The sequence below is a fragment of the Anopheles ziemanni genome, chromosome 3 (genome assembly GCF_943734765.1).
Source record: "Anopheles ziemanni chromosome 3, idAnoZiCoDA_A2_x.2, whole genome shotgun sequence".
NCBI lineage: Eukaryota > Metazoa > Arthropoda > Insecta > Diptera > Culicidae > Anopheles > Anopheles ziemanni.
Window position 1 is genome coordinate 21,993,899 of NC_080706.1, and position 25,112 is coordinate 22,019,010.

Here is a 25,112-nt window from a genome sequence, read left to right on the forward strand (position 1 = left end):
ATAAGACGGGGAGGAAAAACGCATGATTAGCACATTGTTTAATCGGATAACGATCTACCAACCAGCTGCCTCTTACCTCTTATGCGAAGGAATGCGCAGTGGACCGGCAACGGTTTCCAGAAATTTTTGCGTCGAGTAGATGTCCAGATCCAGCCAGGTGGGTGTTTTCCGGCCATTATCCGAGCCACCGGGCGAGAGGGAATTCTTCTGCTGGCCGCCACCACCCTGCGGAATGTTTGAGCCGCAGATTTTTTGATACTGCAGGTAGGCTGCAATCGCTGCACCGAGCCGATGTTTGTCCTCTCTGGAATGGAAGACATCAAGCAAGAGGGAACCGTAAGTGGAAGTCTTAAGAATACCGTACAATGAGTAAGGAATTTTTGTTCTGTGGTTTTCTATTAAAAACTGCAACTCATTATGACGCGCGCCAAGTACTCTTTACAGTTGATTGGAGTTTTTGCCATCATTTGGACACGTCGATTTGAGGAGGTTGTTTTTTAGCATAGCCTGCATTTTGTACAACATAATGCTTGCTCAACGATGAAATATTACCTGACAGAGAGCTCGTCATTAGGATAATTATTATTTATTGAAAATACATCAGCAAACTGGCTCACAAAATTTCACAAAGTGCACCGTTCAAGACGTCGATTAAGTGTGAACGGAAATCTGCAAAGCCGTCGGGAAGATAACGACCATCGGTTCCAGATGAGGCAACCGTCTCGATGGGCAATAAGTGCCGATTTCAGTTGCCTTGCCGCATACAAGCCCATGCCGCTGACAAGTACAGCCAAACTTGGTAATCGTTTGCCAATGTGTTATTAAGCGCGGCCGTGTCATGTGATGCGGTATTGCCGGGGAGGTACTGGTTTTCCAACGAGTGCAAATTAAAGTGTTGGGTGAAAATGGCGCAAAAATTACAGATCACTTTCATCTGGCCAGTTAGGCGTAATGTGCTATTTCCTGTGTCCCCATTTCGATCGTTACGACTGTATGATTTTTTTCCTTTTATCGTGGTTTTTTATATTTTGGTTTTGTTTCTGCATGTTTCTTCATAAGTAATTTAATTAATATTTGCCCGATGTTTTTTTTTCCTCGCTTAAAAGATATTTCGGACACAACAACTTATGAAGGAAAGGTGGAACTTGATTGTCTGCCAAGATGTTTTTTTAACAACACTACTGCTTCCATCAAACGCATCAGAATAAAAGGTATAATTAACCATTTTGAAATTACAGCCTTATGCAACGTCTACCAGCTTCTAATAATCATAATTCACGCGTTTGTTGTGTGTTTGCTTTTATTTAGCATCTCTTCGTCTTTTCGCTCATATTCATCGCTCGATCGTTGCTATGCTACGAAAGCTATGCTCTTCGGTAAAGGATTTCAACCACACCCGGAGCCGTGCGTGAAAATATTCAGCATGTCCATCGGCCAGAAGGATGGGCAAGCGAATGTTTTGGTCGGGCTGATCTTCCCCAAATAATCGCTGATAAAAAAAATCCCCATCAACGTTTGCCAAGATGTATGTTTTACGCTTTCGCTCTGCGGCCGACACTCGTTACACTCTCCACAACATTTACCACCATTGCATTGTGCTGGGGGTTTTGCAAACGAAAACTTTCTTATCTCCCTTTCAATAGCGCTTTTGGCAAAGCGCAAAATTGATTGGTACCGTAAAAATTGCCGCCGGATTGCTCAAAATCTCTGCTTATGAATTATTTATTAAGTCGGCGCCGAGACGAAGGAAGGCACTGGACAAGCCGGAGTGCGAGAAGGCGGTGTCATGCCCTCGGGAAAGTTTTTTTTTTTTTCTTCTCGACAACAGTTGTTTTGTGAGCGTTTGTTTTTGTACTGCCATGTCCCGCGTCGACGGACAGCAAGTACCGGGTGCCGCGCATCGTTTGCATGTTGCATATGTTAAGCCATCTTCGGCGGGACGTCAGAAAGGTAGCAACAAATTGCTGCCGATTCTGTCCACCGGCACCGGACGTGTGCTTGTCGACGATCAGCAACCGACGAGGAATGGGAGGAGAGGAAAATTCGCAACGGACATCCACCGGACTGCCGCTTCGGTGTAATTCCGCGCGCCGGTTGATTGACCAATGTCGAACGATCCCGGTGACGAAGACGACGACCACGGTGACGGCGATGGGCCAGGGAACTCATGCGACCACTCGGTCCTCCCGACTGCAGGCACGTTTTCCCGATTCGGACGTTTGATTATTACACCGCAGCAAAACCGGAACACGGGTACGGTACGTATGAGGCGCCAGCAGTTCGTGAGCCGGAATATGCCGCAGCACTTTTCTGGTCGGCATGTTTGACGGAGGGTTTTGTTAAACGTTTACCTCGTTTTCTTTTTTCTGGCTGGCCCGGGGCGCAGTGCACCGGTATTGAACGCGCCGACCGGGATCGGGTGCATCTGCATACAAACACGCATAAAAATACACGGCAGTACATGACCATGCCTTCATGGTGCGGCGCGATGAATCGGTTGTAAATATTCAAACATGACACTCCGGGACATTTCATGCAAATGGCGGGTTCTTACTAGGTGCCCGACCGGACTTCATCAGATACTGATGGAAAGTGGGCCGTTTGCAAGTTCAACTGTTGAACACTGAAGAGTTTGCAAACGAAACGGGGAAGAGTTTGATTTTCTTTTAAAGTCAACCTAATTTTGTCCAATTTTGGATCTTTGGAGATTAATAAAAATAAAACTTGTTTTTAAAGCACTATCGAATTCTCTTTAAGACGAATCTATAATTATCTAAATAAGAAGATTTTCTTTGTAAATGTACATGCGAATTACTTTCACACATCTCCTCATATTTTACCGTAACTCGAAAGACATCCACAATCGATATTTAAAGCTACCTGGAATTGGAATTAAATACTTCCAGTGGACTTTACACCGGCTACTGCGTTTAAGGGCGTGTTTTAAGCGGTTTGCTGAGGGATGAATTCCAGTGGCTGGACCTACGGAGTCGATCGTTTGTTCAACATTGGAAATATTATTAAGCGTTGTTATGCTTAACCTTTTTCGGACCGGAGATTAACCGTACAAAACAGATGACAGGAAGAGAGAGATAGACAAAGGGGACAACATTCCCAGCAGGTCCACCGCAGAGGGTCAGAATATTTGTGAAGAAAACATTGTATGCGATGCGCCGTTCTGAGCGTACCCCTCCTGCTACCGCATCCACACAGGTGTACCTTTCCCTATCGCAAGATCTTTCTCACCGCGGTCTCGGTGGTGGTCTTTCTCAAGTGGACCACCGCTGCCGAAAGTGGAAAGAAAAAACCCTTTCACATCACGTCACGCAACCGCTTTTCCCATCCCCATACACACACACACACGCAACCTCCGGGTGTGTTGGAGGCTCGTGAAGGTAGGATTACTTGCGCCGACGAATCAGTCATCTCTGGCTGCCCAGTGCTTTTCGAAAGGTACGATCCTCCCCGGCGTTCCACCCACCTGTCCTGTAGAACGACGATCTTTTCCTTTCCACTGCCCAGCCAGGAGTCGATGTATTTGCACAGCTCGCACAGCTTCTCCAGGGTGATGTTGGCGAGGCACGACTCCAGATCAAATATCCGGTAGTTCTGGGGAAGAGAACAAACAGCATCGAAATCGGATTAGGTGTGTGTGTCTTAGTGCACAACGACGATTGATTGAGTGATTATTAAGCTCGCGCGGTCCGGCGGGGTGGTATAATTATGGAAATTAACGTTTCTCGCTTCCGACTCAGGACTCTCGGGAGCCTCGGTAGCACGGTGGCCCGCGGTGAGCCCTGTCTAAACGTTGCGCAACTCGCTAAGAAGCTTACGTTCCAGCTTGTCAAGTGTCTTTCAAACAGAACCACATCCGCTCATCCGCAAGTTCACATCTAATTGAATTATGCTTCAAACGGGCCGGTTAGAAGATCGAGCCCGCGGCCCGGAGCGGAGCAAGCGATCCTACCTGCTTATGTTTCTGCTCCAGCATATTGATGAGTTCGCGCTCGTGCTCGTCGGCCGGGCCCGCTCCGCTGCCGGTAGCGGCGAACGGCGACGAGGAACCATTCTGAAGCCGCCGGGCCGGTAATGTTGACGCCAGAATACGCTCCGTCACGTAGTTTAGCCGCAGGGATGGCGGCTCGACCGATCGGGGCGCGGGATAGGAGTGATGATGCTGAAGCTGCTGCTGTTGATGCTGACCTTGTTGTAGCTGTTGCTGCTGCTGCTGCTGTTGCTGTTGAGGCCGGTAGTGCGTTTGGAGCGAATAATTATGATAATGGTTGTTATTTACATGGTTCAAGTTGGTGGTCGGCCGGGACTGTTGCAAATGTGGCTGCTGCTGGTGCGGCTGCTGGGCGCTGATCGCGTGCAGCGGAAGCTGGAGGTACCGAGAAGAAAAGAAAGAGAACCATAAATGCCAAAAATTCATCGACCGGCTCCGGCAATCTCTACATCTACAGGAAAAGTTCGTTGTTCGTAGGCGAGTGCCCGAGTTTTACGACCGACGACGAGTGTGGCGCCCAAAAATGCGGAATTCGATACTGTTTAGATACGTATCTTCCCTTTATCGAGGCGGCCACTTTTCAAACATTTTTAACCTCTCACGTTCCGTCCTTTGTGCCGGCCCTTTCGGGTTTACTGTCCAGCTATTCTTCGTCAGTGCGGGTCGTAAACCATGACGGGATGGTTTCTTGCTTATAAATTTATGGTTCGGGTTATCATCTCACGAGTCTGGCCAATCGGGAGATCTCATATATTCCATCATAAACTGTCACGTAACCATGCGACCGGAAAGAGGAGCTCCGATGGTGCTGCGTATCGAAGTCTTGCCCATAGATCGATACCACCCGATCGCTAATAGAAGACAGTTGATGGAAAGCAAAGCGATATGTTTTCGCTTGAGCCCTTCGAAAAAGAAACAAGCAAACACAAGAACACTTAAAGAGAATATGTGTTGCCTTTAAAGTCAACCGACCGTAATATGCCGCAGTGAATGTCGGCCATTCGTCTCATCACTTAAACCGATCACCAAGATTTGCTGGACGTCGAAGTACGGGACCATGGTTGGGGTCACAGACGTACCTCCAAAACCTACGAAACACGATTTCCACTGGAGATTGAGTCAATTATAGATTCGTAGCGAGCAGAGACGTGCCCGGGAAGTTCGGGTTTCAAAAGGGCTTCACCGGATGGTGGTTGGCGGTAATGATCGATTGCGCGAGCCTTTCGGGAGTACCAGAATGTAGACGATCTGAACCGATCGATGGTGCGTCGGGTGGGTCAAAACAATCGAAAGGTTGGTCGTTGCAGGGTAAAAGGAAGAAAAAAAAACAGTCCACCCTAAGGCGATTAAGATAACCGAGCTCAGCAAATGGAAGTCGGAACGGAATTGGAACGTAATTTCGAAAACAAAACGAAATTGAAGCGAATTTATTTGATCAAACAAAATTGCCCACATCCTGGCAGTGTATTACCACTTCTAGCATTGAAGGCTCGGGGCAAAAGCATATCTGCAGAACGGGGTATAATAGAGTAATGGTGGAACGGTATAGCGAACTGGAGAAGGGTTTGTCGGTTGTAAGTGGACTTTAGTAATGATGGGATATGCTCTAATTTGACGCTTATGCAATTCATGATTCTTGATATTTTTCTTTTCGTGCGTCCCTAAGAACAAATATAAAAAGGGCTTTCTTGCTGTTAACCACAGTTCATACAACATTGTTTCAGTTAATGCTAAAAGAAAAAAGCACATACAGCATTTTTTTTTTAAATTTTCACAATATATTCGCTATTAGTGAAATTTATCACTTGATATGTGCATATTTCTGCTCGATTTCGAACTTTACTTTTGTCGTAGGACATAAACTAGCTCATGGTCAAATGCACTTTCTACGGCTTTGGTGCCGGCTAAAAAAAACCTGAAAGTGAAATCTGACACTGGACGTGATTCGCATCTCCGTAATACTGCTTTCGAATGCATCTCCAATGGCTCGAGTGCATTCGTTGTGTCATGCAGTGGTAAATGTAAATGACATGATGGAGCTACGTGATCACAGGCGTATCCGCTTCACATCTTTGCGCATTCGGAGAGTCCGATGAACGTTGTCTCTTTTCCCATGCACATGTGACAAAGTTACTGGGAAGTAGGAAAAGTATTCAAATTGTATGGTCAAACCCAGCGAAATAAGTTCAAACATTAATCTTCATTCTTAAAAAAAATAGCAAAGCTTCCATTCCACAAGAATAGATCAAATTAAAGAATCACCGCTTTTTTGCTGTTCAAAATATAACGGTTTACAGCGCCAGCTCTTCTAAGGGAATAAGAAGACAGAGAACCATAAAAGAACTTCTAATGATCACATCTCACCATGTACATATTATTGTCTGTTCAGAAACGATTTCTTCCACCTTACGGTTTGAATTCATGTAATTTGACAAGGTAGATTATAGAGCTAATGGTTGACCAGAAAGGAATTTCAGCTCTTTAGACAGATCGCACCTCGATTAAGCTGAACTGCTGCACATTAGCACCGGCTAATGATGATGTTGTCTGGTACAGGCTCATAACACTAACAATTTTTTGTTCACTTGGAAATTGAAATCGAACATCTTGGAAATTATGATGAGCATTTAATTATTACTTATGTTTGTTTTAGTTTTGTTTTAGAAGATCCTTCACACTTTTAAAGATTTGCCTACCGATGAAAAGCACAACTTACCGAATTGTACTTGTTGATTGCTTGCTGTTCATCTTCCCCACTGGTTTTCTGTAATGAGACAATAGGAAAGATGCAAGATTTATTATCGAGGCTTCGGATCATACCTGGATATTAATATGTATTTAATACGGCACTCGATCGTACGGTACTAATTGATTAGAGGTTATGTCAGTCCACTCATTCCCTATCTTATGCGCTTTATTTACATAGCTTCTGCAACACCTAGGCTACGCTCCTACTGCCGGGTGGATCATAATGCCTCCATTACGTCCCACACCGCCATCGCAATCGCAAAAGAGAGATCACACTAATGAAGCTAAAGCGGTACGATCAGCAGCAGCCGGAGAGGCCCGCAATTACATTAGGAACGAATCGTAATACTGGTTGAACTGCGTCACATTCCATCCCCCAATGGGGGAGGGGGGCGGGGTTCGATGCTTTGGGAAAAGGAAAATCCAATTGCGCAAAGCTTACAGTGTAAGCAAAAATATACTACGCGGAAAAAGGGGAATAAGTAAACTTAATTGAAAGCAGTGAAACGGAAACGAACGACAGCGACCAGGCACATATTAAAAGCTTGTTGGAACATATTTGCGTGACAAATTGTAATTTTAAATCGTCCATTACAAATTCCCCAAGGGGAAAAGAAACAAGGAACTTCACTAAAATGAGCAAGTTCAAGCTGTACTCCCCTAGGGGGATGTACCCAACAAATCATTCAAATGATATAATATTACAAATGCTCGAAATATCTATTATCGTTCAGACGCGTCATAATCAAAATTATATTTAAAAAATATCTCCGATCATGAATGAGGAAAAAGGATGTAAAAAAGAAAACATAAAAAGGAGAAAATCATCACAGTACCTAGCATTTACTGTCCTTATGCCGTAGCCACACAAATCAATGGCAAAACGTTGCGGACGATAATTTTAATAATTTTTCAGCGCCTCAAACTGGACCGGTGTAGAAAAGAAAAAGTCGTACGCGCAAAATTATCACTCTGCCTTCGACTCGGATCCAGCCGAAGGGCAATTCTCATCGAATCAAATCCAATAAAACCGTACTCCCGAAACCGGTTTTTAACATTTCCTCTCAATCCATCGACTCCATTAAAAACTCGTCGTTCTAGGGATTTCGTACAGCGAGGTGCGCTCGTAGCATCTTTGCGAATTGGAAACTTTCCTTCCATTTTGTGTGTGTCCATTTTTCATCCACCGGAACGTCTGCCCGTGCGGAGCTTTCGTTTCACGCCGTGCTCGTGATTCACGCATGTGATTAACGGTAATGAATGTCTTACTTAGTTGTTCTGGTTTTTCATCCCGATTCTCGTTGCGTCCTATCTTTCTTCACTGCATTCCGTGCGATGTATCGCATTCGCAGAAAAAAGCATTCCAAAGGTTTCATCCACCGTCAGCATCATTTCATGCCGATCTTCTTTTTTTTAAGTGAAAAAGTATTTATTTCTTTTGTATGCATTCTGCCCCAGCATGAGGCATGTTTTGTTTTATTTTATAACTTTTCGGGCACTACGAACATCTTAAATACAGACTTTTGATTGCGTTAAAACAAACGCGAGGTTTTCGAATCCAGTGAGTGAAACCTTTGCTTCGAGAATGAACTGAACTGAACCGAAGAAGTCTGTTATTTGCGACTATAAGATATTGGCCCAATCAATTAGTTCTGCACGAAAGTTCTGTCCTTGAATATGCAATACTAAATTGAAACATTCAAATTAAGTTGCAAAAATTGTCTTTCCTACATTACTCTTCAGAATTGTTCTTAAGCGAGCCAAAGATAGCAGCCCGAGCAAAACTCGTCCCGGAAGATCGTCCGCCTACGCGCGTGTGGACGATTGCGTGGAATGCAGCATCTTCGAGAAATCTTCCATGTGTTTTCACTCAAAAAAAAGCCTCCGGGGTATTCGGGGTTCGTGAGGCTCAATAAAAAGCAATCTCGGACACGGTCTTCGGGTTTCCATCCTCCCCGCCAGCTGGCCCAGGAGCAGCCGCATCGGTTCGCAACACGATGTCACACCGTCGCTTGTAAAACATCGCGCAAGCATAAATCTTTACCGCCATTGCGGTGGTAAAGTTATAAATTTTCTTCGCCACAGGCAATTTCTACACCACCATTTTCGGGGGGAATGCAGATTTCATTGCGCACGAGAATTGGATACCATGTTTCCAATGCGGTGGAGAAACGCAGTTAAAGGACCGGAAGGTTGATTTTCGGTGAGAAAGGAACGTGGATTCGCACTCTTCCTTATTTCAACCAAAAAACTTGCAATTCTCGTAAATATTGAGTTATTCCAAAATTGACTCAACGGAAGTGATGTCTGGTGAGGCTCCAACATTGTTTGTCCATGGTTTTGAAATAGTTTGTATACAGCAACGATAGGAGCTAACATTTGCAACCGCTTAGATCATCTTTCTCGTTCGAGCACCAAGAAATAGAACCTGGCGTGTCCGATTTCCCGATTCTAGGGAGAGGCAGAGTCAATTAGCTGGAAACGATCTACAACGGTCACAATATTTCTCCCTCCCGAGCTCGTTGTTGATCGTTTCATTGGCACCACCGATGGCGGTACCGTTGAAGACTCGAGGTGTTTCTTAGGAAGATCATCGTACATTTTCCAGGAAAAAAGATGCATGCAACACCGTGAACGCAATCCGATGGAGGAACGTCGCGACGGAACAGCGGGGAACCGTTGGGTCTTTCGCCTCGTCGTAGTGATCATCGTACATTCCCCTCGCCCGGATCGTGCCAATGTTGTCGTTTCTTCCACCGAACAGCGGAACGGCGCCACACGGATTGGTGTAGAATGGCAGGGATTTGCTCGAAAATCTCCCGAACGATGATGTCCGCTCCCCTGGACAAACGTCGAAGATTCGTGGATGGTCAATGTTGTTCTTTGGTGTCTGGTCGCGCGGCTACCCTTCCGTCCCTTCGGCCGATCGACATTCGACGCTAGAGCTGTTGCTGGCGGTTTTCGCTTGCCCAAGCTGAAGTTGATATGTTTCCAAAGTCGCGCGGCAGTGTTTGAGGTAAAGGCGTAAAATGGTGTCCGAAGGAGGAGGGGGGATGTGGAGGAAAGCGAGGGCGATTGCTTTCGTTGCACTTTTCCTGCATTCAACCCGTTCCAGCAGCTTGGCCTATGCTTGTGGGGTGTGTTGTGTCGAAGAAGTGTTATTGCTTGCCTAACTGCTACCCATAAATTATCAGTCTTTTCACTCGGTGTCACTGGACGGTACGTGCCGGATCATCAATCCGTTTGCGCCTTTGCGAAAGGGGAGAACGTTGGCAACTTTGACCGGGGTTTTATCGCGCACTGGCTTGTAAAAATGCACGTCACATTTCAATCACGCCGGACATAAGGCCATACTGCTCAGCGGCAACACTAAGCACACAGAACACGACACGACATACAACATAACATAAAAATGCACACACCCAAAACGAACGACAATATGAATTTACAGCTTATTACACACATCAATAACTTGTCCGTTGCGCAATACTTGAACAGGTCAGGGGGGAGGATCGGGTGTTAGTTTTCTCAATTTGGCTCCATGGAAGTGCCAATATTCGCACCTTTCGAGAAAGGTTATGCAAATTATGCGCCCGATTTGATTGGTCGGTTAACGGTTTTTCCACATTTTATTTTCAATGTTTTCTAAGAGACAGCGACTCCCACGAGCTTCAGCACAGAGCATCATGTTTTATTTTTAAACTGCAATTATTGGTAGGCAGAAATTTTACGTATGCATTGATCGTTTTATCAGTTCGTACATATTCAATCGAAATAAAAATTTTACGGCCAAAAGAAACCATTTTGAAAAACATCCGCTTTTTTCGCACGCCATCGATAAATCTATTCGCGTATTTTTGCGGCATTTCGCTGGTTCACGGTCAAAAAATATTCCCACAGTTTTTAAACGTTGGTATTCTTCCGATGCGCCTCTAACAACACGGTCGTAAAGTTTAGAAACATAAAAAACACCAACCACTTCATGCGACGGGAGGTACGTGTACGCGTAATGTGTGTATGATTTTGTTTTTTTGCGTATTGACATCGGCTTGCCAAATCAGTTTCCCGAAGCAAGCCGTTTTGTGTCATTTTTTGTCCGTTTGCCGTTTTGCAAAATGTCACCAGCGCACGTCGCCGACAAGACAAGTGTTCTTGGTTTTTGGTTTTTGTTTTTGTTTTCTGGCGTCATCTTAGGGACGCATGAGATCATCGGCGCGCCAAATTTAGGAAAAAAATGTACGAAGAAAAAATGCAACACGGAGGAAACCACCAATCAGCTGACCATGTGGCCCGGATCATTTAAAATCTCTCATCTTGAAACCGGGACACCCTATCTGAGGGGGAGCAGGGAGTATCAGACGTGATGAACCCACATGCTATTTACAATTCACTGCGCGATCGAGGCCGAGGCGAGGGAACGCGTCCGATTTGCTTAGCCCTGACGCCTCTCCAACGAGGCACCAGGTTTGAAAAAACCGGTCTAAATGGTCTGGTGTTGGGATTTTACGGGAACCGGGGCTTTTATTCCGATTAACCATCAAAAGGGCCGCCTTAGAGAGGGTTGGCGCAAAAAACGCAGTTGCACATCGGCGTTATCGATCGTAATCGTATCGGGCCATTAATCACTTGTTAGGTTTGACCCACTATCGGGTCGGCGGGTTGGATGTTATTTTGAGTTTATTTTTCCTCCCTCCCTCCCCGCGCCATTCATTAGAGGGTTTAATTACTTTTTATTAACACTTCCACTATTTACACCACCGGAGGGGCGCACTTGGCACCGTTGCCCAGTGTTGTGCTTATTTGGTTTCAAAACAGACGCGGGTGCGGGTGCGTGCGATTGGAACGGCGATTAGTGCGCAAACATCTCGATCTTGAAACATGCCATTTGCCAGCAGTTAGCGGAGCTAGATGGTGTCCGGTGTTTGAACGCCACTTAGTTGGAACACACCCAACTCCGACCCACAAAACGGAAACAAGTCTCCGCCAATGGGCGAGACACAACGATGAAGCATCTGCACACATTGCCGCAACAATGGCGGTTATGGTTGGTGAAGCGCCGATCGCACAATTAACACAGACACACACACACATACACACGTACAGGTAGAAGCATATGAACTACAATTAGCACTTCGTTGAAGTGCGTTGCGCTATTTATCTAAGAGCCCGCGTCCGGAGTACCGTGTGGTCATAGGGAACGTTGCGACAGATGCAACAGCAATGCAGTTCTCTGCAGCAGTGCGTTAGGTACGCTCCCATGCTGGGGGGAGGGCGTCCAAAGGGGAAAACTCGCTTGGGGGACGTGGGGGACGCAAGGACGAAACGCTAACTGTTGGCGTCCTTCCAAACGACGCGACCGGACTCACTGCGCACTTCCTTGCACGCGAGGAAGAACTGTCTGGCGATTCCGTCAGGACTTGCGAGGGGGTAACGGACGCGGTTTCTCACGCCGTCGGAAATCGAAAGTCAATCGGTTTACAAAACGCAGGAAATTGGAAGTGGTGAAAAACACTTTGCCTGCTCGCCATCAGCAAAATGCGGCGAACTTTCCGAAACGGAACGGACGCGAAATAACAGCAACGGCTTTGAAATAAAACACACACACACGCACCGAGCGGGTCGGGAAACCTCCCGCGTCCTGTGTACGCTAGGACATCTACAACTGCACTGCGCTAGGTCAAAAGGAGATTCGTTGGCTTTCCCGACCGCCGCGGAGTGCGTTACGCTTCCGTCGAGCGAACGTTGGGTGTGTGAGCGGGACAACTCTGTTGGCCGCATTGGCCCGCACAGTGGATGATGGGAGTTCATTGGCTTCCCTATCCCTATTTGTTCGACTGCATCCAATTTTCCGAGCGTGCACCAAACACTTGCATCTAAGGGTGATTTACGACGCGTTCAAAAATCGCACCCAATTTTGATGCTTTTCCGCCAGCTATGAATTTAATAATTAATACCGTACGAGGCCAGGCAAAATGGCATCTTGCTAGACGATTTTTCACTCATTCGTCGAGGTTCGATTTGTCAACGTCTTTAGCATCCCGTACCGACCGAACACAAACACCCTGTGCCGTGCTGTCAAAACACGCAGTCTGCATCTGGCATGTCGAAACGCCGGCGTCCGGTTTGTTTTGGTGCCATGTCGAAGCATGCGCTCATCGTAGATGTTTTTCGCAATCGTGTCATCTCTTTTAGGGAAACCGTTCTTCCCCAACGTCGGGAGGAAAACCCACCGCACGAGCGCGGGGAAAACATGAAAACAGCTGCCTGGTAGTGCACCGTGTGCTGTGACATTTCAAACGACCTCGGGAAAAAGTGCGCTCTACGGTCGAGAAGCCACCGAACGGAAGGGAAAGGTCGATCAAGGGATGAACGAAGGTTTCATGCGATTGAAAGTCAAGGATTTTCGCGATAGAAACACGACCGCCGATTTACACGGACACAACGGAACATAACGAAGAGCAAGTGTGAGCGAAATGAGAAATGCTTTCTTGCGTCGCTCAAAACTTTCTCTTGTGCCGTGAAAGGGATGTTTATTTACAAGCTTTGCGACATAAAAGCGCGCCAAAACATATTCGCCTGATAAGGGACGATGAACAACTTGTTGCTTTGAACGATACGAAATGTGTGGGGGGAAAGACGCGCACAACATTTTTGTTTGATTATTTCCAATCGTTTTCGTCTTGCGATTAGATCAGTAAAGTTAAAATTTAATTTCATTCAATATTATGATCCGCCTTTTGTACATTTAAAAAAACCAGTGAAGAGTTCCGAGACGTAGAACTGAAGGTAAAAAATTTTCAATTTTAGGAATAAAAATACGAACCATTTGCTGCGATAATTACAAACGAGTCTAATTTAAACGTAATTTATTATAGTGGTTAAAGTTTGCATGATTTTTAATGTAATGCGAATTAAAATCTCTATTTTAAAACTGTGGTTAAAAGATCGTAAAAAAGAAGTATAAGCTTTCAGAACAAAATATATAAATAAAAGTATTATGGTAGAGAAGCTATTCAACGAACTGCCAGAAGTAATTAAATACAATCTTGTCAATAATGAAATCCTCCATTTAAGGTCAGCCAGAACATTGTTTCATCAACTAAATATGTGTTCCTCGATAATAAACTCTCTTCCAACTCCATCGAGCCCTCATTTGCGTGAGTGTAATTAAAATGCAATCAACAAATTTGTTTTACTTGCCCACTTGGCGGTAGATATCAAAGGAAAGGTACCCGATTGCGTATCGCAGCCCGGCGCTCTGAACTGGCTTACACTACCGCCCCGTCATCTGCTCCCCTATTCAGCCACATCTAACACCGCGTGGGTCATGTTGTTTGCAATCCGGCAAACCCTTACGTGTTATTAGCATAGCTGCACGCAACGGCTTCGAGAACCGGCGTCGCAGCAAAACACACTCGCCTTGTCTAATGTACAGATTGGTGAGCTGTTTTCTCAGAAAAACCCCTGATGTGGCGGTGTGCAGGGATCTCGTATCAAAGCGATCTCACTCGATCATACCGCCACCGATCGACGTAATGCGCGAAATATGTTCGTCCACGGTTGCGCGCGGATTTTGGAATGTTTTGCTGGTCGGCTGCGAATGCGCCGGGAATTTGACAGAATCGCACCTATAAAATCGCTAATTCATTATTGATGTTTACTCTCCCGGTTGTCGGCACGTAACGTACGCCACTTTGCGAGTCATCGGCTCGGTTGAGTCAGTGGACAGGTCGATCGCACCGACTTGTCGATGGTCGAAAAAAGGGGAAAGAAAGAAACACACACACACAATAAGCACACCAAACTGAGAACTGTTTGCACCAATTAGTCGGCTAATTGATCACTCAACCGCGCGACTCGATAAGCCTTGCCGAGGAACTGGCGCTTCTACTTCATCGACGCTTAGAGGCTCGACCCGTGGAGCTCGAGTTTGGGCTAAGATTTAAATCCAACGCAACCTTTACCATATCGGGACCACCTTTCAGCGTGGTCAGCTGTGGCGCAGTAGAGCTGCCCCCTACCTCGGTAGTCCTCTCTCCGCTCGCTGTAGGCGACTGCTGTCGGGTTATCTTAATTGATCTGATTGGGAAGTTGAACACCGTACCACGGAGAGGACGGCTTACATGGAGCTGGAAGGTGGCGGAGGTGCGCTTATCACCCTCGTTTACGAGGAGAAAGGTATCCCATGTGCCTCGGGCTGGTGGATTAACATATTTCAAGCGGCCAAATATGCATATGTTATGGAAATTGATAAATGAGCTAGTTATGATTGGAAGAGGTAGAGATGGAATTTATGACCGGCCGTATAAGTAGTCAAACAACTTGCTTTAAAGGTTATGGTTGCTAAAAAAAAGGTAGCTTTGTTTTCTCAGAAAGGTGGAGAGGTTTTTTTTGTGTTGGCTAAAACAGAACAAATTAAGATGAATTAATCAACTTCTTGTTGAAAGAACGATTTGAGAAATGTATAAATTATTTAAATTTTCCAGTCTCCTCGAAATCGTTGGGCTTTTTCGTAATCCAAATGCACCTTCCTCCACAACACAGAGGGAGGTACAACACTCAAGCAAATTGGCACCGGATGACGGACATACGTTCTGGCCCGGTGCGAATGTGACAAATATAGCCAAAATGGCGCAGCATATTTAGCTTGCGTCGTTTCTTCCACCATTTGCCCCCACTCTGCCGACCAACGAAACCCTTTGCCACGTCTTGCGCCCCGGCAAGGGCAAACCGTTTGCAAGCCCCGTCAGAACCGGTTCGCGAGACACCATTTTTGCACCGGCCAGAATTCCGAGAAGCGCGGAGAGCAAACCTTCCATCGGAATGCTACCGACGGTTAGTTTGGCGTGCATTCATGCGCCGGAAAGTAAATTTATTAGCGAAACAAACATGCACAGACACAAACACGCAGGCACGGCGATGGAAAGTGAGATGACGATCTCGTGACATTCTTGAGACGGTGTCGACGTTTCGGTGGCGCGATCTTGCAAGATGCTGCACTTTAGCGACCTTCAAAAGGGAGGAGAGACACGATGGTTTGTTTTTGCCACCCGGCGCATCACCTGGCACGTTTCAAAGTCAAGGCCATCACCGACGTAGGTAGGTTTTGTGATCAAGGCGCAGCGAGGGAAACACCACGTTCTCGAACGGATCAAAAACACATTTTCGTCGTGGTGGATTTCTTAAGACGAGAAGACGAAAGACGTTTGCAGTTTGCGCCGGAAGACTTTGATTAATACGCCATTTTCCTCATTACATGTCAACCTGACCCAGACTCTGGTTGTGTTTGGGGTGCAGCGAGGACGCGGCAAACCGAGAGATTTGCATTTCTTAGTACCAGAGGGCGCAAGGACCGATAACCTTTTCCGTCGTAGCAACCATGTTACGAGGCGACGAAATAACTCGGGCGTGTTTCGTTCACAAAGAGACAGGGTATTTAATAAAAAAACACACACAAAAAAATACCCGCGAACACGCAAACACACACACACGGCGTGAGATAATGCGAATCTCATCTTCGCCGCTAAGTACCTTCCAAGTCTGATTGCAAAAACAGTTCGACCGATAAAACGAGGGGGGCAAGGCCGGGGACCAGAAAGGGGAGAAACGAGAAACGTTTCGTATGTTTGATCAACATCTCAAGTGCACATGTGCCACTGGACGAGTACGCGGGAGCTGAAAAATTGACTTAGATAGTCGAGTGTGCAGCTGATTAGCGAGAGTCCGCGAGTCGGGACCAGTCGGGGGTCTGAAGATTCCTACTCCAAACTCGCCAGTCAGCCGATGCGGTTCCACCACCCATTGACTCACCACTAAAAATAGATTCCTGATCGCGAACCAATCGCGCACTAAGCGCGCACACACACACACCGGACACATAAAACGCACGCGAAGCGAACCACCTTCTTCTTTGGTTTGCTTCAGGCTTCAGCTTCAACTCCGGACGGCGGTGATCCTTTTGCTGAATTTATTTATTTAATTTTTACTACCCGGGCCACCCCTGGACCGTATCGGATCGTGCCGGAGGTGCCTCTGCAAGGAAGGATTAGGCACGGTTAGGTAATCGATTTGGTTTATACGCTTTTTTTAAATGGCGGAAGAACCTTCCACGTCCATTGTGTCCGCCAGAACACGCACCGAAGGACGCACGTCCCAAAGGGAACCGGTTCCTCCCGGGGGTGGGCAGTTTCTGCTATGTTGTCATAATTTTTCCCCCCGGCCGGAGATCGTTAAAACAGATTTCGCATAAATGAGCGAGCCCGAGCGCTTCGTTGCGGCGCGAAATCGAGCCGCGGGACTGTTTCCGCGAATCGAGCCGAAGAATGGAAGCCTTCGCCGGGACGTTGTCCGGAGTTGGGCCGGCTGCAGGTGACACCATCGCCATCATTATCGTCGTCAGCACACCGCCACAATCGTCACCAACACCCGTCGCCCCGCGCCGGCGGGACCGAAACTTGCCAAACCGCTTGGACCTTGGAAGGTGGAAACGCTTCCAATGTCCTGGGGACCCTGAGTGGCTTGATGTTTAATGCAAATTTATTTCTTACTCCCTGACGCATGCACCTCCGCAGGAAAGGGACCCTCTCTGCATCGAGCAGCACTCTCCATCACCGCAGCACCTCGCGTTGGCTTGCGCCGAAGTCCCAAAGATATGCGGCGAGGAAGAAGAAGAAGAATCTTAAGACTTTTATATGGGATGGATTTTTTTCCTCCAAAAGCCCACCAAAGCACCGACATCGACCATCATGAATGGGGTCTTAAATGAGGCGATTTTTCAGCGCGCCTTTTCTTGTGATTCTCGCGTTCGCCGTTCTCAGGAAGATCATGCACTGCAGCCGGAACTGGTCGCTGCATCAGGTCTGGCTGTGCATCGCTTCGTTATCCGGTTACACACCGCAGTTCGTACAAGTCAATCGGGACGATCATGACGTGACAAATGGAACGGCCCGCGGACGACGACAGCGCAGACAACCATTCGATTCTACCAAGCTCTGTGCCTGTTGTTGTTGTTGTGAATCCGATGCGATCTGGTTTTTAATCTGAAGTACGAACAATATTTATGTCCATTCGCTCGGCTAATCGGGACTTTTAAAAGACCTGTACCTGTTCGCGACAGTTTATACCACTCGCTAAGAGCTTATGACATCACCGGTCTTTGCTCACTGGCTTTTTCGAGATAGTGTCCGCCGAGGGTGAGCTTTTGCTTCCCCTGCCCTTGAGGATGGCCAGTCGAGTGGTTTTCATTCATTGCGATACTCAATCAATCTCATCAGCTCGGTATCGTCTCCACGGGCACTATTTTCCTTGTCCACTATCGGCCAAAGGACCGGATGATGGATGGGATTGTAATCGTTTCCAACCAGAGCTCATTCGGTGTAGTGTAATATGATGTACAGCATGTTTAGCTGTTATCGGGATCTTTAAAATCCGATTACACTTGAAGCCCTTCAGAACCTAGGTGAGCATGTTTTCCAAGAATTCGTTTCATTAAAATGTAAATAAACATGCAGTAATGGGCAACAAGTACCGGTTCTGAAAGCAGTCGTACAGCACCCTGCAGCGACGTAATTAGCGAGGACATTTATCAACCGCTCACGATTTGACACACCACCAACCCCCCGCGTGGCTCGAGGTATCACCAACAGAAGGTGTGTCGGATTCATTAATCGTTTTCAATTTATAAGTAAGGCGATAATACACTGATATCTCACCGGAGGGTCGCCGCAAGCCAATTGGATTACAGACATCAGGCGGACGGTTCAATAACGAGTCCTATCTACCACTTCACCACCAATAGCGTTGACCAATGACATTGCGAAAGGAGAGGGAGTTCGCAATCGATTCCATCGTCACAAGTTCGCCAGTCTATCGATCGGATCCAACAGAGGGTGCTCGAGATACCGGACTTTATACGAGAGAAGCACCACTCTTCGCCGGTGGTAGCCATGATTATGAGCCCGTCTGGCGGCACAGAACCTACCAAGGTGTGCCGGCTTAATCGCGAGCAAATAAACATCCCCCGTCGTCATCCCTACCCTTCGTCCAGCCGTCGAACGAGGTGGAGACAACCATTTCCATTCCGTTTCGTCACGGTGCGCAATCGACAATTAAAAGCAATTATAATCGTAAATTAAGTCTTTTTTTTTGTGCCACTCGGTTCCACTGCCGGCACTACAAACGGCAGCTTCTGGCGGCGGCCATTGAGACGCTGAGCGTATCCTGAGGTATCGGTGTGGTTTATTTTTTAATTTATGCCGCCACAGAAGGCCACGTGCTGGTCAGCCGTCGAAGGGGTGGTCTCCTGTAGCTCGGAAAGTGAACCGATCGTTCATACTTCCGACCACGCAGCTCACGTGGTGGTATCGCAGGGTGATGAAGGAGTACCAGTTGGCGTTGCCTGGCGCAACCAACTCCTCGGAAGTGCATTACATTCAGCGCGCCGGCGAACAATGTTCTCCGTACGGTTGATAAATGCATGTCGCGCTAGAAGACTCCCTTCAACCCCCACCCCCCGAGAGATGCTAATGAATGGTCATCAAGATAATGGATGGCATCACAGCGGGCACGTGAATTTATTGATGTCACTGCCTTGAACGCACCCCACGGAGCACATCCCTTCACTCTCATGCGTGCAAAATCCTCCACGGTGACAACCCTCTATCAAACAACGCGGCCACCGATGAAGCTTCTTTACATAGAGCTAGTGATTTCTGTCCGTCCGCTCGACACCCACACTCGTCGTCTAGGGGAGCTTTATTTCACGATGAAAATAAAACCCAAACCGATCCCTACGCTGCATCTCTCCCTCACCACTAACAGCAACGTTTTATCGTGGAATTTGCAACGCACATAGATCATCAGCATCTCGAGAGGCACTCGTGGTCTCGGCGCCCTGGCGCACTTAATTACAGCACGTCGAAAAGGCCACCATGTTTGATGAAGGCTGCACACTAGCCGGGTGCTTAGTAGAGAATGCAACCCGCGCCAAGCTGGAGAACTACAAATTAACGGCTACAATCATAACGAGCGCGATCGTGCGCGATAACCAAACAAAAACCGGGCGTTGATTCGCTACGAGATCCGCCCGGGTTGGCCATCCTGGGCGGCCGCATGCAAATACAACCTGCTATTGGAACATCCGTCGAGGATGAAGTCATTTTTCACAAATAACTTCCAGCATCAATCAATGACGCTGCTGCGCACAGTAGCCGGGATCGATAGCTAAATGGTGTTTTCTAACCTCCTGCTTCATTTGCCCTTCTTAGTCTTACTCTTCTGCTAAAAAAAAACAAAAAAAAATACATGTCTCACCAGCAAACATTACCAAATGACAGCAGCTGTCATGAACTTTTGACACCCGTGGCACGCTATCAAGCATGGCGTCGGCATGTGTGGCAGAGTTCATTTTTCATTTGTCGATCACAAACCGAGCAGCATGTGGACGTCGTGGCACTACTTCTAAGACAAATGATGCCGCACCATGGGACTCAGAAGGTTGCTAATTGGCACGTCCAGCATTTTCCCCCTGAGCAGCCGGTTGTAACCGGATCGTGCACTAGATGCAAGGGCAAAGCAACAAAAACAAAGCAGTTTTCAAACACGTACACGAACACCCTGGCTGACGGTCGATCGTGGACCGTGTCCCGCATAAATTATTGGCGAATCTTAAATCTCCCCGGAACGGATCCAGGACGAGGTATCGTTCGATCGATAAATTTATATATTTTCGCCAGCGGCATCGCTCCGGCCAGAGTATCGTGTTTAACTTTTACGAAACTGTCAATCTGCGCACCATTGTGCTTCAGAATAATGTTCTTTCGCTTGCCGCCTCCCAGGAGGACGCGCCACACAACAACAAGTTGGACCGTTTGTTCTCTTCTCGACACACGGCAAGCAAATGGCTTGGCACAGGGCAGTTAGTCAGTGTCATTAACCTGCGAAAGAAAATCCAATTTCAACTTCATCATCCCGGATCAATAATTCAAAGGGAACCGGTTCGCCGATGAGAAGGGTTCCCGCTATCAATCATTGATGACCGCCATCACCCTCACGACCCCGTTTTTTGGGGGGGGGGAACAGGAGAACCACACCCCGGTGCGGTAGGTTCGAAGCGACCTCGCACACCAGTTTGCGCCACCGTGACGCGATTTTTACCACCGATCCTCCGATGCCCTCGGTCAGCCCATTCAATCAGCTCGGATGACCTTGTGGAATGCACCATTTTTCACCAACCGCACCCAAATCACCCATCCCCAAGGGTGCTTTTCGGCCGGCAGAAGAGAGGAGTCGAGCTCGCTGTCATCGGATCTGACGGCGATAGAAATTGGATGGGCTGAAGGAGTGATTGCGGCCTCCGATTGCGATGCGATTTGAAGACCATCACGGCGGGATGGTGACGTTTAGCGTGACGACGGTAATCAAGCGGGAGCGGGAAGAACCCGGGAAGCCTTTTTAAAATCAAAACAACCATCAAACGTTCAGAGAGCTCCGTTCTTTGGTTCCACGCCACCTTCCCGCCGTCCCCAGAAGGTAGCGGTAATAAAAGCGCTAAGGTGTGGCCATTAAAACTCATCAGGGCTAATGATTGGGTCGCGTGTCCCGATCCAGAATGGGCTGCCCTCTCAAACCAGTCGTACCTTTTATCGCCCGAATAAGCGAATAACCGAACTCGTCCCTAAAGTAATTGTGGCACTCAGAGCCACATCGCCAAGGAGGGCAGAATGAGGAGCAGAAGTTTCCGAAACGGTATCCACGCGGGAAACGGTAATTTGACACCTTTCTGGCGGTAAAATCCGTAAAAGGAGCGCTTTTGGGTCGTGCGGTGGTGACGGCTTGTTCCGCGCTCGAGTTCCGCGCCTGGGAATGGATGCAAATTTGCACCAAATGTACGACGTCTTATGATGCTGAATCCAGCCATCCAGCAGACTGCTGGGGGGAATGGGGGAACCATTGCCTGGCCGTAATTATTTACCGACGATTCTCGGTGACACGACCTCGAGAACGAACCGATGTCGCCCGCCAAGCTGACTCATCGTGTGGTTTTCGGCGTGGCGTACCGCCGCCTCACCAAATAAGTCTCTTTTGACTTAATTTATGCTCAAGAAGGCAATAATGTCTCGTCGAGCCATTATTGGGTTTAACACCGCACTCCGATTCGCATTACTTGAAACCGTGCCGACGAGTGCCTTGAGATTATTCTTTGCTCCATCACTTTGGGTTATTGGTTTTCCTCAAGGCACGATTATTAGGTGGTGAACTATGAACCTTTTTTAAACCATCATATTGGTGTGACAATTCCCGAGCTTTGAGCTGGTTCAGTGACTAACCTTCCTATGTTTTTCACCAAAAAACATATAAGTGACTCAACCACTGAAGGCTCGGGCTACAAGTAAATATGATTCACCAATAATTACCTACTTATCGAAAACCAAATACGATGCTTATCATAAACATCACGAAAAAGATAGTTCCTAATTACACTAACACGTTACTCACTCGCTCCTGAGTATTGCAAACGCCGTCGATCATCGTCCTAAATTTTCTGCCTGCTAGCGAATATGGATAGCAAAAATTGAACCACGAAAAACCAAGCTAATAAATCACCCGAACCTAACCCTCCACAAAAGTCCCACGACGAACTTCAGTATCGAGCCTCCGAAGTGTGTGTGTGTGTGTGGGTCAAATCAAATCAAATGACTATCATTAGCCTGCAAGGTGAGGCCTGCAAACGCCGGCAAGTCGTGGATGCCCCAAGGTACTTTCGTGGTGGGAAAGTCCACCAAAGATATTATAACATGAGCCGCAATTTCGTTCTACTAACGTTACCGACGTTAGCCGGAGGCATAAGTTGAATATCATTGGTGTCATTAGGATTCGCAACACTTCAACTAAACGGTTTGGTATTTTTGTGCAAGCAAGCTGTTGTGTCTTACGTGCAACGTGACAACGGTTGCTTATACTTCGCCAAAGAAAACATTCGAAACCATTCAAAAACTACTTCCCGGCTTCGGTTGGCTCAGCTGTTCTTCCATCGCGATGGCGCAAATTTCGAATAGATCGTCCACATCCGGTCGCGGCTGGGTGGGTGTCAGAGATTATTTTTGTAACAATGCTCATCCGATCCGATGATCGGGCCGCAGTGATGATGCGAGCAGTTATTTCCAAACGCTTTCCAATTCGTTTAATATCATCCTCCACCAGCAAACGATAAACAACAAAAACATCGAAACCTACCTCAAAACAAGTTCCATGACTTAAGACGCTCTTGAGTTACGAAACGATGCTTTAGTGCGTGTAGCTTCGTGTAATCCACCCAGAACACAGAGCGAAATCCATGTGCACAGTCTCGCAACTTACAGCGTCTTACATCATTGCTCGAGGTAGCGGCGATGACCGCAAAATGTTTGGCTGTTATGTTCTGGCTCCGGCTCCGGCTCAGATTCTTCACCTAATGAAATTTGCATTCTCGATCGTCTTGAGCTAACATTAACCATATCACCTTTGAGAAGCGAATACCCTTCCTTTTAACGCTGGGGAGAGGTTGGCTGAAGCTGCCGACAACCGAACCACGAACTAAGTAAGCCCGCTTTGTCGGCATATTTTCCGACCCGTTGAGATGTAGCCAAACGAAATATTAAAACTATTATTTGCCCGTCGAGAGGCAGAACACTTTGGCCGAATCCGGGTCTGCAGTCCATCCCGGTGCTCTAAATACGCCATCGCCATAGAAACAGGTACACGGGCACGGACTGTGCGATTTGTAACGGCTAAAAATAAGTCCAAGTCATGTTAACGCTATGTGCGCAAACCTACAAGCGCTGGCCTGCAAGATTCTTCGACTCTGGATGGACTTTTTTTTCTAATTAACTGGCCACTTTCCAGATGCTCCAGTTCGTCGGAGGGGTTCTTTTACAAAGCGATCGTTTTATTTCGCTTACCCTCCAGGTAGTATGATCAGGTAAACAGAGAACTCATATATAGGTTTGTAGAAAATCATTATTCTTGATTGTTCAGAAAAGTGCCGTTATTCGCAGGGATACAATTTATTAGCTTTAAAAAATCTTATAAAAGAAAGATCTGATTCGAATGTTCTGTCAAACATTTTAAAGACAAATTTTTCAAGGAAACAGATTCGTCGCGCACCGTTTAAAACCACGAGACATTGAAAGAAGCATTAATTAAAACATACATCATTCATTCGCCCTCCCATAACATTTATAACTCAACTCTCCCCTCGTGAATGACGTAAGTGCGTATCCTCGCCTATGTTACGGTTTTCGCGAAGCGGATACCACACACCCTTCAGGAATTTTCAACCGGAAACAGATTCTCATCCAACGCACTTCCCTCTTCTGGCACAGTAAGCATGCATCACTCCAAAGCGAACGCAAACGTACCGTGTTTCTCAAATAACAGGGGCTCTTCTTTGCTTTGAAAAGCGGAAATTGAATTGGCATCATTAGCAAATGGAGGTTCGTTGTTGTCGCCGTTGTGTTGTCCCCTGCTCGCTGGGTAAACGCGCCCAGCAAAGCGTCCGGAAACATTATCATAATCATCATGTGCACACCTGGACCTGCCTGGCTGGAGCTGAAAGAAACCGTTTGTGCTGCCCGTGGCGTGGCTTCTTGTCACCTGGAGTGTTACGGTAATGCGGTGGGCTCTTCCGCTCGCCCGATCGATCCATCAAAACCATCGACGAGGGTGATGTACGCTGTCGACGAGTACACAGGACACGTGGCTCCTTATCCCGCGAACATGCCACCACAAACGTGCTTCCTAGATTCACGCGACGGTGAACAAGCACAACTGCCAAACCGCGACCATTCGCGCATTGATTGATGTGCTGGTGGTTACAAGATTCAGCCAGTTGCCGTCTGGCACGCGCCTTCCATGGTGAAGTACGACAGTTTTTGGTCTTTTTCCTACAAGGCTAAATTCCTAAACATTCTCCGACAAGCGTCGGATAACGGTGGCGCCTCCCGAGGATGTCGGAGAGGAAAATGAAAGGGCGTTCTCAAATTCTCGGGAGTCGGTGACAAATAAATGCTGTTTCGCTTATCTCCATCATTGTGTCTCGCATTTTCAAGGTCAGGTGTGCCAGCAAAACACAATTTCTTCCAGAACCTCACACAACCTTCCTAGGTTCTTGCGCAAAGAGAACATGTAACCTAGGATCTATACGGCCTATATGGATTTCTTCTTCACATGCCTTCGTGTAGTCTAAAATACCCAAGATCTCTGGCAGGTAGCTGGAATCAGTTTCGGAAGATTCGGTTTTCTCGGAACTATCCAAGTCGTAAGCACATGAGGAGAAGTGCTAGGCACAGAAATAAATATCAAAAAAATGGTCAAAATTTAC

At 47.1% G+C, this 25,112-nt stretch overlaps 1 protein-coding gene across 1 annotated transcript in view; it reads right to left on the reverse strand.

The window, feature by feature from the left end:
• Nucleotides 1–25,112, reverse strand: part of LOC131287273 (tensin-1) — a 111,832-nt gene that overhangs the window by 33,065 nt on the left and 53,655 nt on the right. The window contains exons 3-6 of the mRNA XM_058316308.1: nucleotides 6,723–6,770; nucleotides 3,968–4,381; nucleotides 3,482–3,609; nucleotides 77–304 (exon numbers count right to left, since the gene is read on the reverse strand). Coding sequence (XP_058172291.1) covers nucleotides 77–304; nucleotides 3,482–3,609; nucleotides 3,968–4,381; nucleotides 6,723–6,770 — 818 coding nt within the window. The remainder of the gene's footprint in view (nucleotides 1–76; nucleotides 305–3,481; nucleotides 3,610–3,967; nucleotides 4,382–6,722; nucleotides 6,771–25,112) is intronic.